The sequence below is a fragment of the Lissotriton helveticus genome, chromosome 4_1 (assembly GCF_964261635.1).
Source record: "Lissotriton helveticus chromosome 4_1, aLisHel1.1, whole genome shotgun sequence".
Classification (NCBI taxonomy): Eukaryota; Metazoa; Chordata; class Amphibia; order Caudata; family Salamandridae; genus Lissotriton; species Lissotriton helveticus.
The window spans coordinates 1,068,990,369-1,069,004,728 of record NC_136063.1 but is presented as its reverse complement, the minus strand read 5'-3'; the positions used below and the strand labels follow the sequence as shown (position 1 = coordinate 1,069,004,728).

The 14,360-nt window shown below is 46.6% G+C and overlaps 1 protein-coding gene across 1 annotated transcript in view; it reads right to left on the bottom strand.

Moving 5' to 3' along the window:
• Positions 1–14,360, bottom strand: part of DNAH5 (dynein axonemal heavy chain 5) — a 5,174,212-nt gene that overhangs the window by 3,645,982 nt on the left and 1,513,870 nt on the right. Inside the window, exon 27 of the mRNA XM_078687662.1 lies at positions 4,621–4,859. Coding sequence (XP_078543788.1) covers positions 4,621–4,859 — 239 coding nt within the window. The remainder of the gene's footprint in view (positions 1–4,620; positions 4,860–14,360) is intronic.

Sequence of the window (14,360 nt, the reverse complement as noted above, 5' to 3'; positions counted from 1 at the left end):
CACCGGGCCTATCCATAATTGTGCAACTTTTGTATGTTTAACTGTGCTTTTGTTTAAACGCTTGTGCCTCTGCACTCATAAAGAGTACCGAGGATTATTCTAGTAATAAATACATATATTTTTATAATATATAACTTGTGTGGTGTCCTTTCATTTGGTATTACAGGATTGCATATGGTAAAACAGCTGGCTTCACATGCCCTCTTGAGTTTAGCCTAAGACTGCTTAGTCCATGCTACCACTAGGATAGCTTGTCTATAAGGTTGACTTTACAACCACCACCATAAGGGATTGTTTGGACTGATACAAGGTGCTCACTAGAATAGTGAACATCATACATCAGGCCAACTTCTCACAGGTACACCTTAATCACAGGCACAATTCATGGGGAATCCCTGACACTCTGCAGTGTTTACGCTCTACCTTTGCTAGGGTAAACTCTGGTGGACCAAATTATACAAATATGGGGGGAGCTCCTGGACAGCCTACCAGTGATGGGGGGCGACTGGAATGATATAATGACACCTTCTGACCGAAGGCGGGCGGTGGGCCTGGGATGGAACACAGGGGAAACTAGACTGCACGTCCTAGTCTCTATTTTGGGATGCTCAGATGTATGGAATGCCTATCACACAGCAGAGCAGAGATTCACTTACCTCTCTGCGGTTATTGGATCCCGCTCTAGAATTGATTACTTTTTCCTTCCAAGGGCGTATAGCCACAGAGTCAGAGGAGTTTCCATTCTGTCCAGGGGGCTATCAGATCACTCCTCAGTGACACTAAAGCTACACATAGGGCCCACTCATCCTCCTTCAGGTGGTGTATGTCACCCCGGCACTAGAGTGACCCGTGCTACCACGCAAACTATTGCGGATTATGAAGACTCTAACTCGGCAAAGTACCATCTTGCTTCACATTTTCGGAAGCACTTCAGTCCACATTGCGAGGAATAGACATTAGCTACCCAGCGGGGGAGAAACGTCACCATCAGGCACAGGTGGTGTATCTTGAGGCGTGCCAAAGAGCTTTAGAGACTGAAGTAAGAGAGAGCACAAGACCCAATGCCTTAGCAATCTCCTTCTTACGCAACAGCAGCTTCATCAGCTGTGTATAAATGAACTTCAATGCATCTGGCAGGCTACCTAGTCCAGAGTATATCAGTGGGGGGATAATTCCAGCTAAATATTACATCATCTTTGTCAGGCGCGCAGTCGCCCACCCCAGTACTGGAGCTGCCTAACACAGAAGGGACCCTATGCACTACACCCACCACAGTCACTCAAGTGTTCGCATCATATTACTCTGCACTTTACATGAAACAGGAAGTCATTGCTCGAGACCAAATCGAGGAATTCTTTAGAGACATACCACCTAAATCGCTACCAGATCACATCCACAAGCAGTTAGAGGAACCAATTACAGTAGAAGAGCTGAATCAGGCATTATCGGGCCTTCGACCAGGCAAGGCACCGGGCACCAACAGGTTCCCAAGTGAATTTTTACGATCTCACATATCCTTCCTGGGCCGCACCTCCTTTCAGTGCTCCATGAAGCCCTAGAACAATGCATTCTTCCTCCAGATTGGCATCATGTCGAAATTGTGGTGTTCCTCAAGCCAGGTCGCCCGCCCCACAAACCCTCCTCATACCGTGCTATTTCTCTCCTAAACTTCGAGCCCAAACTATTAAGTACAGTACCGGCAGACCATCTCTGTGCACATATCCATGAGCTTGTCCATCCGGACCAGGCGGGCTTTATGCCACACAGTACCACACGACACAACATACAACGGGTGCATAATGCTACTGCGAAGGTGCCAGACCTCGGATGTCCTTCGGCCTTCTTCCTCACAACATTGATAAGGCCTTTGACTCCCTCAGCTAGGATTGCTCATTTGTCCTCTTGCGAGCACTTAATTTTGGCCCACGTTATCTTTCATACATTTGCCTACTATGCACAGGTCTCTTGGCTTCAGTGCGGGGTTCGGGGACACACTCGGAGCAATTCCTTATCCACTGGGGCACAAGACGGAGAGCCCTCTCACCCCCTTACTCTTTGCTTTAGCTATCGAGCCTCTGACGGCATGGGTAAGGCAGGACTCCCTGGTACGGGCTATGACTGGTCTACAGAAACATCAGACAGAATCGCAATATACGAGGATGACGTCCTGTTCTTTCTTACAGATCCCGGGTTTTCCGGCCCGCGTATTTTGCAAATCTTGCGAGTAGCCAGGGAAACTATGGGGCTTAAAACTAATCCGGCGAAGTCAGTGCTGTTCCTAGTCTGGGGTGGAGCACATGGTCGATGCAATTAACTCATGCTACGAACAGGTTCCGGTACCTAGGGGTGTTTGTCTCTCCGCCCCCGATCGTCTCATGGTCAAATAATATTGCCCGATATTTTGCCATGACTCAGAGAAGAGATCAAAGCGTGGTCACCTCTGCCGCTATCCTTCAGGGGCGGATCTTACACGTGGGCGGAGGAGCGTCATCCCACTGCTTTATCGCAGTGCGAGAAGCAGAAACATTAAATGGTATTATGCATACCATTTTATGCTTCTGCTTCTCGCACTGCGAGAAAGCAGAAGGGTTTGGTGGGGGTGGCAGGTGAGCTTTCCTGCTCCAGGCAGGGGGGAAGTGGCTTGCCCACTGTTGTGGGTGTTTACTGTTTAGTCTGCCTCAGGGCCAACCAAATTAGTCATGCAGACTTTCCCGTTCTCTCCATGTAAGCTACATGCAACCTGCATGGAGAAAACTCCTCTCCATAGATGCCTGTGCCTTTATGCCACACAGGACCACACAGCACAACACACGACGGGTGCATAATGCTACTGCGAAGGTCCCAGACCTTGGATGTCCTTCGGCCTTCTTCCTCACGACATTGATAAGACCTTTGACTCCCTCAGCTGGGATTACTCATTTGTCCTCTTGAGAGCACTTAATTTTGGCCCACGTTTTCTTTCATACATTTGCCTACTATGCACGGGTCTCTCAGCTTCAGTGCAGGTGTCGGGGACACACTCGGAGCGATTCCCTATCCACTGGGGCACAAGACGGGGAGCCCTCTCTCCCCCTTACTATTTGCTTCAACTATCGAGCCTCTGACGACATGGGTAAGGTGGGACCCCCTGGTACGGGCTATGACTGGTCTACAGAAACATCAGACAGAATCGCATTATACGAGGATGAAGTCCTGTTCTTTCTTACAGATCCCGGGTTTTCCGGCCCGCATATTTTGCAAATCTTGTGACTATTCAGGGAAACTATGGGGCTTAAAACTAATCCAGCAAAGTCAGTGCTGTTCCCGGTCTGGGGTGGAGGACATGGTCGACGCAATTAACTCATGCTACGAACAGGTTCCGGTACCTAGGGGTGTTTGTCTCTCCGTCCCCAATCGTCTCATGGTCAAATAATATTTCCCCGATATTGCCACGACTCAAAGAAGAGATCAAAGCGTGGTCACCTCTGCCGCTATCCTTCAGGGGCGGATCCTCCACGTGGGCGGAGGAGCGTCATCCCACTGCTTTCTCGCAGTGCGTGTAGCAGAAACATAAAATGGTATTATGAATCCCATTTTATGTTTCTGCTTCTCGCACTGCGAGAAATCAGAAGATTTGGTGGGGGGCAGGCTTTCCTACTCCAGGCAGGGGAGGAGTGGCTTGCCCACTGTTGTGGGTGCTCACTGTTTATTCTGCCCCAGGGCCGACCAAACCAGTCATGCACACTCTCCCGTTCTCTCCATGTAGGCTGCATGGAACCTGCATGGAGAAAACGCCTCTCCATAATGCTATTGCAGCGTTGTGATTGGATTAGGGGAAGGGAGGGAGGCTGCCTGCTTGGCTGCTTCCTGTGTGGAGAGGACGCAGGACAGCGCGGGACCAGACCGAAGCGGGCTGTGAAGGTAAGTTACATTTTTTTAAATGATGTATTAAAAATTACCCCCCCCCCCACACACACACACACGCAACTCCCACCTAGCGCTCCCTTGCCTTACCAACTGCGAGTCATGCCGGCAGCGACTGTTATCCTTCTATAGGTGGTCGTCCATCTTCAAGATGGTCACCATTCCGCGAATACTATAGACAAAGAAGAAACACCCGCAACTGGCAAATCCGCCCTGGGCAGCCAAAAGACCACAACTCATCCCTAACTAGAAAGGGTAGTTCTCACTTCTCCACAGAAAAACATTGTTAATGAAGATGTAAAAGGCAGCGCTTCTTCTGATGTGACCATCTTGGTGTGTGTAATTGCGTGCATATAGCGTTAATAACTTCCCAAAGAAACCATCATTGTTCCTTATACCGGCAAAAAATGGCAATGGAGAGGCATTAAAAACCCATGCCATTATAATGCGTGCCCCTTTTGTTGAAATTTCAAAATGTGCTAGTGCCCTCTTGAAACATTACCTTAACATGACTTTTCAGCAATCTTACAAAAAATATCTTCATTCTCAAAATAAAACATACTCCACTACTGAAAAACTCCTTCCTTTCTAGCATATTATAAGATCAAAAGGATGTTAAACTGCAGAAACATTTATTATTTAACTATGAAAAACGTATGTCAAGCATGTTGGACAAAAAAGTGCATCTTTAAACAGAGCAAATAAAAAGAGCCTCACCGGTTCTGAAATTCTAGAAGTTCATTGTTGATTTTTTCAATGTTCACTTCGGACCAAAGAATATCATAATACCCATTTACAGTATCAATAACGTTGTTATATAAGCTGTAGAGCTTTTGCAGAAGGTTGAGCTGTTTCTTTATCTCGAGTAGCTGAGGATATTGGGTAACCTGCAATCCAAAAAGTTCTTCGCCTCCAGTGTAGGTGATGTATTTTCGATAGAGGTTATCAAATTGGTTCTAAAAGCAATACAAAAAATACAAAAAATGCTAAATGTACAATGCAACCAACCTATGTAGTCGTATATACAATGTCTTGCTTCTGGCGAGCGTGTGTGTCAGAGGTACTAAGGGGCAGATTTATGAGGCACTTGCGCCACGTTTACGCCGCTGTTGCGTCACGCAAGGCGGCGTAAACGTGGCGCATCCCTACGAACGATTTACAACGTGACGCATCTAGGCAGATGCGTCACGTTGTAAAGCCCTGCGCCGCTTGTGGGCGTTCCGGCGCAGGGTGGGCGTTCCGGGGCAGGTGCGCCTCGCAAAAGTGGCTGAGTGAAATCTATAAGATTTCACTCAGTCACTTTCAGGCCAATGCTGCGTCAAAAGCCTGCGCCTGCTTGAAGCAGGCGTAGGTCTTGACGCAACATTGTGGAGATGGGGCACCCCCGAGCCTTGCTGGAGCTGCGTCGCGCTTGCGACGCAACTCCAGCAATGCGTCACCTTTACGGCACAGATGCGTCACGCATCTGTGCCGTTTTTGCCCCATGGTGCGCCGCATCATAAATGCGGCGCACCAAGGGTGGCGGAGCTGTGGCGCACTGTGGCGCATGTTAACTGGCGCATCCCTGGGGATGCGCCAGTTAACATAAATCTGCCCCTAAGTCGCCGTGGTTTTTGTCTTTTCTCACAGGCTCACTAGCACTAGCACTAATTATCAATCCCGAATAACATTTAGCAATCCAAAACCAGCAATGAGCATAACAGTATTCATATCTGACCCACCGTGCGATACGGATACATTTTTCTGGTCCAGTTCTCAAGCTGAAGCCACGGGCGGTACAGTCTTAGGAGCCGAATTAAAAAAAAACAAAGAAAAAATGGTATTCATATCAATGCTAATGTAAAACCAGTAATACCATTTGCCTCATTTCTGCATAGCGCCTCCTGCTGCTAGTTCTTCACTGTTGCGTTTTCACGCGCTCTGCTGTCCGGTGAGCCGACGGAAATTCCTTAATTTCCTTGTACCTTTCCTTTTGAACCTACATATTAAACCATATCGTTTACATGGGCGTCCGCTGGGGGGGGGGGGGCAAGGAGGGGCGCTTGCCTCCCCCTGGAGCTCCCCTCCTTGCCTCCCCTGCCAGGGCCTGCTCTAGGGCGGTACGACCGGTGCCATCGCACCGGGTGCTGGCTTCCTGGGGCGCCAAGTTTACAACTTAATTATGATTTTAAAAGCACCTGCTGCACGCTCCTTTCCTCTTGCAATTACGGGGCCTCACAAAAATGTCAAGATAAATCCTGTGATTAATATTCTTCCTGGCCAGAGATCAGAGTTTTGTGTAGCTGAGGTTTTTGACTTATGTGAAGGTAGTACAGAGGGTTAATATGCCTACTGCAAAGAATGTTTACCAAGTAGATTACAGAGTGCATTTAATGTAAATAGATGAGCAGGTTACTGCTTTTAAAAGAGCCATGCTTTTGTTACTTTCAATTTATAACTTAAAGTCCTCATATAGAAGAGTGAGGTATTAACTTTCATCTTAGAAGTGCTTACACTCTGCTAAGTATAGAACATTGATTAATTTTGCAAAAAGGGTTAATTTGGGTAGAAATGGATTCTTATTATTAAAGAAAACTCTCAACTATGCTGTTTCTTTTTCGACTCTGAGTTTGTGCTTCTCCACACCAAGCACTCCTAAACTATACTGCCTACCAGTATGGATGACATGTGACTCCTACACTTTTAGGGGCAGATTTATGTTAACTGGCGCATCCCCAGGGATGCGCCAGTTAACATGCGCCACAGTGCGCCACAGCTCCGCCACCCATGGTGCGCCGCATTTATGATGCGGCGCACCATGGGGCAAAAACGGCACAGATGCGTGACGCATCTGTGCCGTAAAGGTGACGCATTGCTGGAGTTGCGTCGCAAGCGCGACGCAGCTCCAGCAAGGCTCTGGGGTGCCCCATCTCCACAATGCTGCGTCAAGACCTACGCCTGCTTCAAGCAGGCGCAGGCTTTTGACGCAGCATTGGCCTGAAAGTGACTGAGTGAAATCTTATAGATTTCACTCAGCCACTTTTGCGAGGCGCACCTGCCCCGGAACGCCCACCCTGCGCCGGAACGCCCACAAGCGGCGCAGGGCTTTACAACGTGACGCATCTGCCTAGATGCGTCACGTTGTAAATCGTTCGTAGGGATGCGCCACGTTTACGCCGCCTTGCGTGACGCAACAGCGGCGTAAACGTGGCGCAAGTGCCTCATAAATCTGCCCCTTAGTCCTTTGGCTTATGTAACATTTTCTATACACTGATTTACACAAGTATGATTGATTGTCTGTGTAATGTGTGTGTGATGCAATGTGCTCGGACATACTTTAATGGTATGAGTAGCGCTATATAACGAATTCAATGCATCTGAGGGAGAGTGGTCATGGAGACTTGGTCACTGTTAAAGGGTGCTAGTGAGAGAATCCGTGGTGGAGGTGGTCATTGGGGGCACCAACTAACATTGTCGCACTGGGTGCCATCAGCGCTAAAGCCGGCCCTGCCCCCTGCGGACGCCCATACCACTATGCACTGCACATGGTGCTCCAGCCACTGTTCCTATCCAGCTCGCACTCTCTGTTCTAGTCTGAAGCTCCTCTGCGTCCCAGGGCTCAGTAGGACAAGACGCGGGCTTCATTTTCGTGCACCGTCCCTTTGGCACTCTCTTCTAGGTGAACTCCTGTGCATCTCATCGTACGTTACATCTAGACAACACCTGGAGGCTCTGCTCTTTTCTAGATCCTTCTGAGTATCCTCTGCCCCCCCCTCCATCTTATAATTTAGTCAGTAGCTCCAGGAGACCTCGGACTTTATAGCACGCTCTGACACAGTAACAAGATTGAGGCAAAGTCTTTTCAAATAATTATTGGATGATAGTGATGGACTGCCTAGATCAGTTTCTGTTAAGTACATTACTAAGCAGAAAGAATAGTCACATTTGAATAAAAGAGTATATTTTAACGTAGGCACCACTCTGACATAAAATGGTGGACATCAATGGATGATTTTTGATTTAATAAGTTGCATTTATCAAGAAAGATAACACAAACAGAAAACGAATGGAAATGAAGTGTTAGACATAAGTCAGTACAGAATTTGTTGCATAATCCAACATATGCCGCATAATCTGCAGAGTTTAAGAAAAAAATTGTTTCTAGCTCAAACAGTTTAAAAGTTAGTAAAAACGCAGCAACACATGTTGCCGGGCAGTTGAAAGTCCTTTGCAAAGGTTGACTGACCAACTTTCTGTAGTTTGATGCTATATTTGGTTGTTTAACTAGTACTAATGAGGTGCAACTAATGCCCAAACAGTGTTAAAAAGTTTAAAAATGACAAAATGAAGCTATACTGTCACAAAATGTGCCACATAATTTGCTTTTTCTTGACACATAATTCACTCAAACCTGTCGCTTTATGTGACCCTCCCTGCCTCATAATTACAGTGGCCCTGCTGTTAGGGTATCCCTGCTGAGTGCCTCATATTCTACTCACAGCATAGAGTGTGATTGGTGGAGTACGGCTGGGTCTGCCTTACCCGTGTGCTCTAGACTAAGATGCTGTGGCCGCGCTTGTGTGGTGAATATGGCCTCAGGGAGTTCAGACCTCTGTGAGGACCGTAGACAGACAAAGTGAGGAAAGCACCTGGCTGCCGATGACAGAGCCACTTTTCGCAGCTACCTCTCACCACTGGTGGGCATCAAAACTAGGGCAGTGCCTCATACACACTTTGGGGTCTCCCAACTTGTGCACTAGAGTCTGAGCCCGCGCTGTCGTCAAAATGAGACGGTCAGAGAGAGAAAACAGTAAAACTCGGGGAGTCATGCAATGACACAGAAATGAGTATGAAAACATAACACAAACTCAGCGTAGCAGGTGCTCCTGAGTAGACTGGGGAAGATATTGCCGTAGCATCCTGTCAAAAAGATGTCTGCATTCCTCACCTGCACTAAGTAATTATCTGGTGACGTCAGAAACAAGGGGTTAGTGGAGCAGCGATGACCAAGCAGTTCGAACTTCCACTCTGACCTAATTTTCGAATTGTAATACGTGCTCCAAGTCTGCTTGAGCTTGATAAAGGTAACCAAGTTAAGTAACACCAGTACAATAGGTAAATGTAATTTGTGATGTATAGAGTAAAAATGGTTGTAGAAACATCCGTTTCATTTTCATGTATCATCCCCTTCCCTAATTACCAAAAATACAGTACAAACGGTCGAGAATCCATAATTAGGTACTTTGTAACGCGACAAAAAAGGCCATCCTTCCATCCTTTTTCAAATTTGGGCTGAATCTCTTTTTCTGTCCATCTGTTCGCAGTTGTTCTTAATCACAGTAAAGCATTGTAAATGGCCATAACACTTGCTTTTATTTTTGCATACATTTGACACAGGTGAGGTACTGGGTTTTTCAGAACCGGTACTGAACCGGTAACCCAGCGGTGCAGGGTACACCCAGAGACCTCGGGTTCTTCCTGGTTCAGACCACAGAAACTCAGAGTCTTCTAGGTGAAGTCAAGGATCGATTTTATTGGCTGCAACCAAGGTAACAAGTGTCCTAGAAGTACAACACATGGGGAAGTATATTCTCAGGAGACTGCTCGAATTTACAAAGTCAGGCTTCTCTTTTTATACAGAATATTCAGCTTCAGGCAAACATTCTTCGAATTTGCAGTATATTATTTACAGTTCTTGGTTACAAAGGGAAAGCAGAGTCATGATGACATGTACATATTTCACGTCGTGCTGCCCACAACAAATCACCCGGCAAGGCCCAACATTTCATCAGATATCGGTGGACCCCCAATAAAACCGGGCACCTCCCCACCATAAAGCAAATGAAGTAAAGAGAGCAGAGACAGATGCGAGCAAGATACGGCAGGTGTGCGTGCTGAAATGGTTTTATGGCTTGTTGAGCCTTGATGCTATCTTGTTCGGCCACTGGGAGGGGAAACTGACCTAACGAGTTCGGCCTGGGGCAATGGTTCCAACTTGCACAGGTCATAGGAAAGTCGATTAAGGAGTACGTGTCCTTTGGGAATCGAATTCAGCTGGATTAAGCCCTATGTAAAGGGCAACTCACAAAATGGCTGCCATACATAAAATGGAAGTCAAGGGTTCTGAACAAAAATGACGATTTCGAGGTGAAATCGTCACTCGAATATGCTGAAAATGCTTGTACGTGGTGTACTCGTCATTCTCGGTCTTTTGATACTAAATTCGTCATGTTACGATGAAGTTTTTATTCTCGAGTCCAGAATGATTAACAAGTCCAGAATTTTTCAGAACCACAAACCCTCCTTTTGCCCTTACATAGGCAATTAATCTATCCTCGTGCTAATCTGAGTCCAGATCTATATTCCTAAAGTCATTGAGATGTTGCTGTAACATCATTCTAGTACTCAGTTCATCTCTTGATACAGGCTTCCTTATACATGATGTGACACAAAGGCCACATATTGCAGGAGCACACTGCACGCATAGACAGAACAGGAAAAGAATGGCTAAGACCATCCTAATGACCATCAGAACTTTCCATCCCCAGGCGGATATAAGTTCCCAGAACCATCCCATTAACGACCAATCTCCTTTATCCACATGAATAGATTCGGAAATCTTATGTAGTTTAGAGATGGCCTGGTACACTGTTGGAGCGTTATCGGGGATGAAAACACAGCAACTCGATTGGATCAATCTGCATACCCCACCTCGGTCTGCAAGTATGACATCTAAAGCGACCCTGTTCTGAAGGGTCATAAGTCGATCCGACTGGAGCTCAGCAGTCAAGTTACTAAGGGCACCAGCAGTTTCAATCACGGTGGATTCAACTACCCTTGTCAATTGCCTTATGTTTCTGCTGTTAGCCATGGATCCCCAGAATGGCAGAAAACCCTTTGCAAAGTCCCTAAATTCTTGACCTGCAGTGTCTTCTTCACTCAAGACACCTCTAACTACCCTTGTCCTGTGGTAATCTGCCGCTGCTGTGTAGGTGGGAGGCAACAGGAATGAAACAAAACATGAGCCCGAAAAGTCAGGGGGCAACCATGTATAGGCTCTATCATGGCAGATGTAATAAGTACCCTTAGCTGCTAAAAACGCAGGGGAAGTCCGGGCTGCAAAAACGTACGTTTTAGTGCAGATACTCTTCCCTAACTGAGCCCTGGGATTCGTGCCATTACCTTGCAGACACAGATGACCCTGATGGGGTACAATCCAAATCGGGGAAGATCTCTTAGCTTGCTGTTTCTCACTCAGAGTAGCTCCATATCCAGTCATGTTCCATCCTATGGATACTAGTGTCTCATCTCTCGGGATAGTCTCATAAGAAATACCTTCCTTAATCATGTCTACTATACCCTTGACTAGAGCACTTTTTTTAGGATTGTCTGTCACAGATCGTAGGGGGTAGATTTTGTGTGCATATATGAACATTGTCCTATATGCCCATACAGAACCATTGTGACTGAATGGCAGGACCAGATAAGGGATACCTTTATCCGTTGTGTGAGGCATAAGACCGCACACCCAACAGTTAGTCGTGTTCATTACAAGTTGGTGTTGGTGCAAGAGCTGAACAAAGGAGTTATTAATGAACTCCAATCTCCTATTGGATTCATGATCAGGAAGAGGGTGGAAGGAATGAGAGGAAACAGTAGGAGGAGGTATGGGTGATGTAGTGGGTGCGAATATTACACGAAAAGAGAATAAAACATAGCTTATTAAAAATATCGTTACGCTGAATAGCATAGAAATACACAGTATTATAAAACTTTTCTTTGTCATCACGTTACATAATTTGCGTTTAAAGTTCGTTGGTTTGGCAGATCTCTCCATCTCGGAAAACTCCATCCTCTCTAAAGTGCTGCCCGCGGTGGGAGGTTGTCTCTGCTAAGGGATGCTTCTGTCAGTCTAGGGCAACTCCCTTGGACCAACCAGAACTATCGACCTAACGTCGTCAGCTGCACCCCAAAGACTTTAATCAACCGCGGCCCTAGCAGCGGAACCCGGATGGCGGTTCGAAAAACAAAAATAAGCAAGTTTCTTAGATGGGAGAGCTGCACCTTCAAAAATGGTGTTTGGAAGGAAAAATAATTTTTTATTAGTCCATGGATCTTGGTCTAGAATTGCAAAAGAAATCGCTTTTTATTAGTTCGTTTTTCTCGGTCTCAAATTATACCGTTGTCTTCCGGGTACTGTTTGATCCTGGAACAAAAGTTCAGGTTCTGTAGTGTTCAATCGCTTGGATGGTGGCACGGCTTTGTGCGAAATGTTCTAATTTTCTCGTTCAGAGTCAGTTCTTTTTACCCGTGCATCACTGAAAGGTATGACATGTGGCACGGTATCAGGTTCTGGGTCAGTGACACCCTTCTGGACCCACTGGTCCTAAGGCAGAGGAAAAGGGATTTTCTTACAATGGATCCCGTGGACCCAGTTGGCCTTCCCCTCCACCCGAACGGCTGATCTGGTGGAAAGAAGGACGAGGTGCGGTCCGGTCCACCTGGGCTGGTCGTTCTTCGTTCTCTGAAAGTTCTTAACAAGCACCCAGGAACCAGGGTCAATGGCGTGACCCGGAGTCTCAGAGACCGGAGGCAGGGTGTCGTTAACCTGTTGATGCAAAACACGCAATTTAGCCGTCAATTCATACAGATAATCGAGCAAAACAGGGTGTTCAAGTTCACTGAATTTTGTGGGTCTAGGCACTCCCCATATGTTGGCTGGCCGGCCAAAAACGATCTCATACGGGCTAAGCTTCACTCGTGAATGCACAGTCATTCTGGTGGACAGGAGTGCTAAGGGTAGAGCATAAGGCCATTTAAGACCTGTGCTCGCTTGGATTTTGGCCAGTTTACGTTTTAAAGTGCCATTGTAGCATTCTACTAATCCAGCTGATTGGGGGTGATTTGCAGCGTGGAACTTCTGCCTAATACCTAGCCCTTCACACACTCTTCTCATCACACGACCCACAAATTCACTCCCATTGTCAGACCAGACCATTCTAGGCATTCCAAATCTGGGGAAGTACTCTTTCACAAGGGCTTTCGCTGTGGACAAGGCAGTATTGTCTTTTAGGGGGTATGCTTCCACCCATCTTGAGAAGGCACAAACAACAACGAGTACATATTTTAAGTTGTTGCACCTCTCCATGTGAATGAAATCTAGCTGCAAAACCTCGAACGGATACGTAGGAGGTGCAAAATGACCAGCTGGAGTTGGGGTTCCCCTACCAGGATTATGTTTCAAACATACCATGCAGTTCTTGACGACATTCTCTGCACACTTGGGAATTCCTGAATTTTGCCATACTGGGGCCAACAACTCGCAAATCCCTTTTACGCTGATATGAGCCATTCCATGAGCCATTGTAACCACTGCAAGCACATATGCATCGGGTAACAACCATCTCTGATGCTCTGAGAGTTCAATCCAGCAACCATTCGTATCCATTCTGCCCGTACTTTCTCTCCACGTGCTCAACTCTTTCTCTGTGGCCTCAGCTTGGATGGACTTCACACTCCCTATCGTGTCTTCACACATTCCAAAATCACCAGTCCATCTTGCAGGGCCTGCAACATACATTCGGCTCATCACATTCTTTGCCGTTTCCTTCGCGATCTCATCAGCAAATGCATTTCCACGACCAACATCATCAGTCACCTTCTTGTGAGCACTACATTTCACAATCGCCATTTGCAGAGGCAAAGTCAGTGATTCCAGAAGCTCATTCACCAACTGACCATGCTGAATCTTAGCTCCATGCGAAGTCAGGAACCCACGTTCTCTCCACAATCGTCCAAAGCTGTGAGCCACTCCAAATGCATACTGACTATCAGTGTAGATAGTCACTTTCATTCCTTTAGACAACACACATGCTCTCGTGAGTGCAATTAATTCTGCCGCTTGAGCTGAATTATGTGGCACACGTGCAGCCTCAACAACTGTATGCAAAGCCGTGACAGCATATGCTGCAGTCGTGTCACCATTCGGGAGCTTGAAGCATGAACCATCCACCCATAATGTACCATCACATTCAGCAAGAGGAGTATCGGATAGATCTACTCTCCCTTTCGTCTCTTCCTCTGTTCTGAGAAAACAATCGTGTTGTTCTGAAGCATCTGATTCCTCTACAATTGGCAACAGCGTAGCTAGATTTAAGGTACTGCACCTTTTTATGTGCACATGACTCGCTAACAGTGTCAATTCGTAACTTGACAACCGAGCACTAGTTAAATGCTGTGTCTTGGTTCTATTTAACAATGTGTCTACTGCATGTGGGACCATCACGACTAGTGTATTATTCATTACTAGACCAGCAGACTGTCGAATAGAAACAGCTGCTGCTGCTGTGGCTCTTAAACAACTTGGCAATGCTTTGGCTACCAGATCCAAAGTCGATGAAAAATAGGCACATGGACGCTGTCTACCTCCAAACAACTGAGTCAACACAGACAATGCACAACCCTCTTTCTCGTGGACA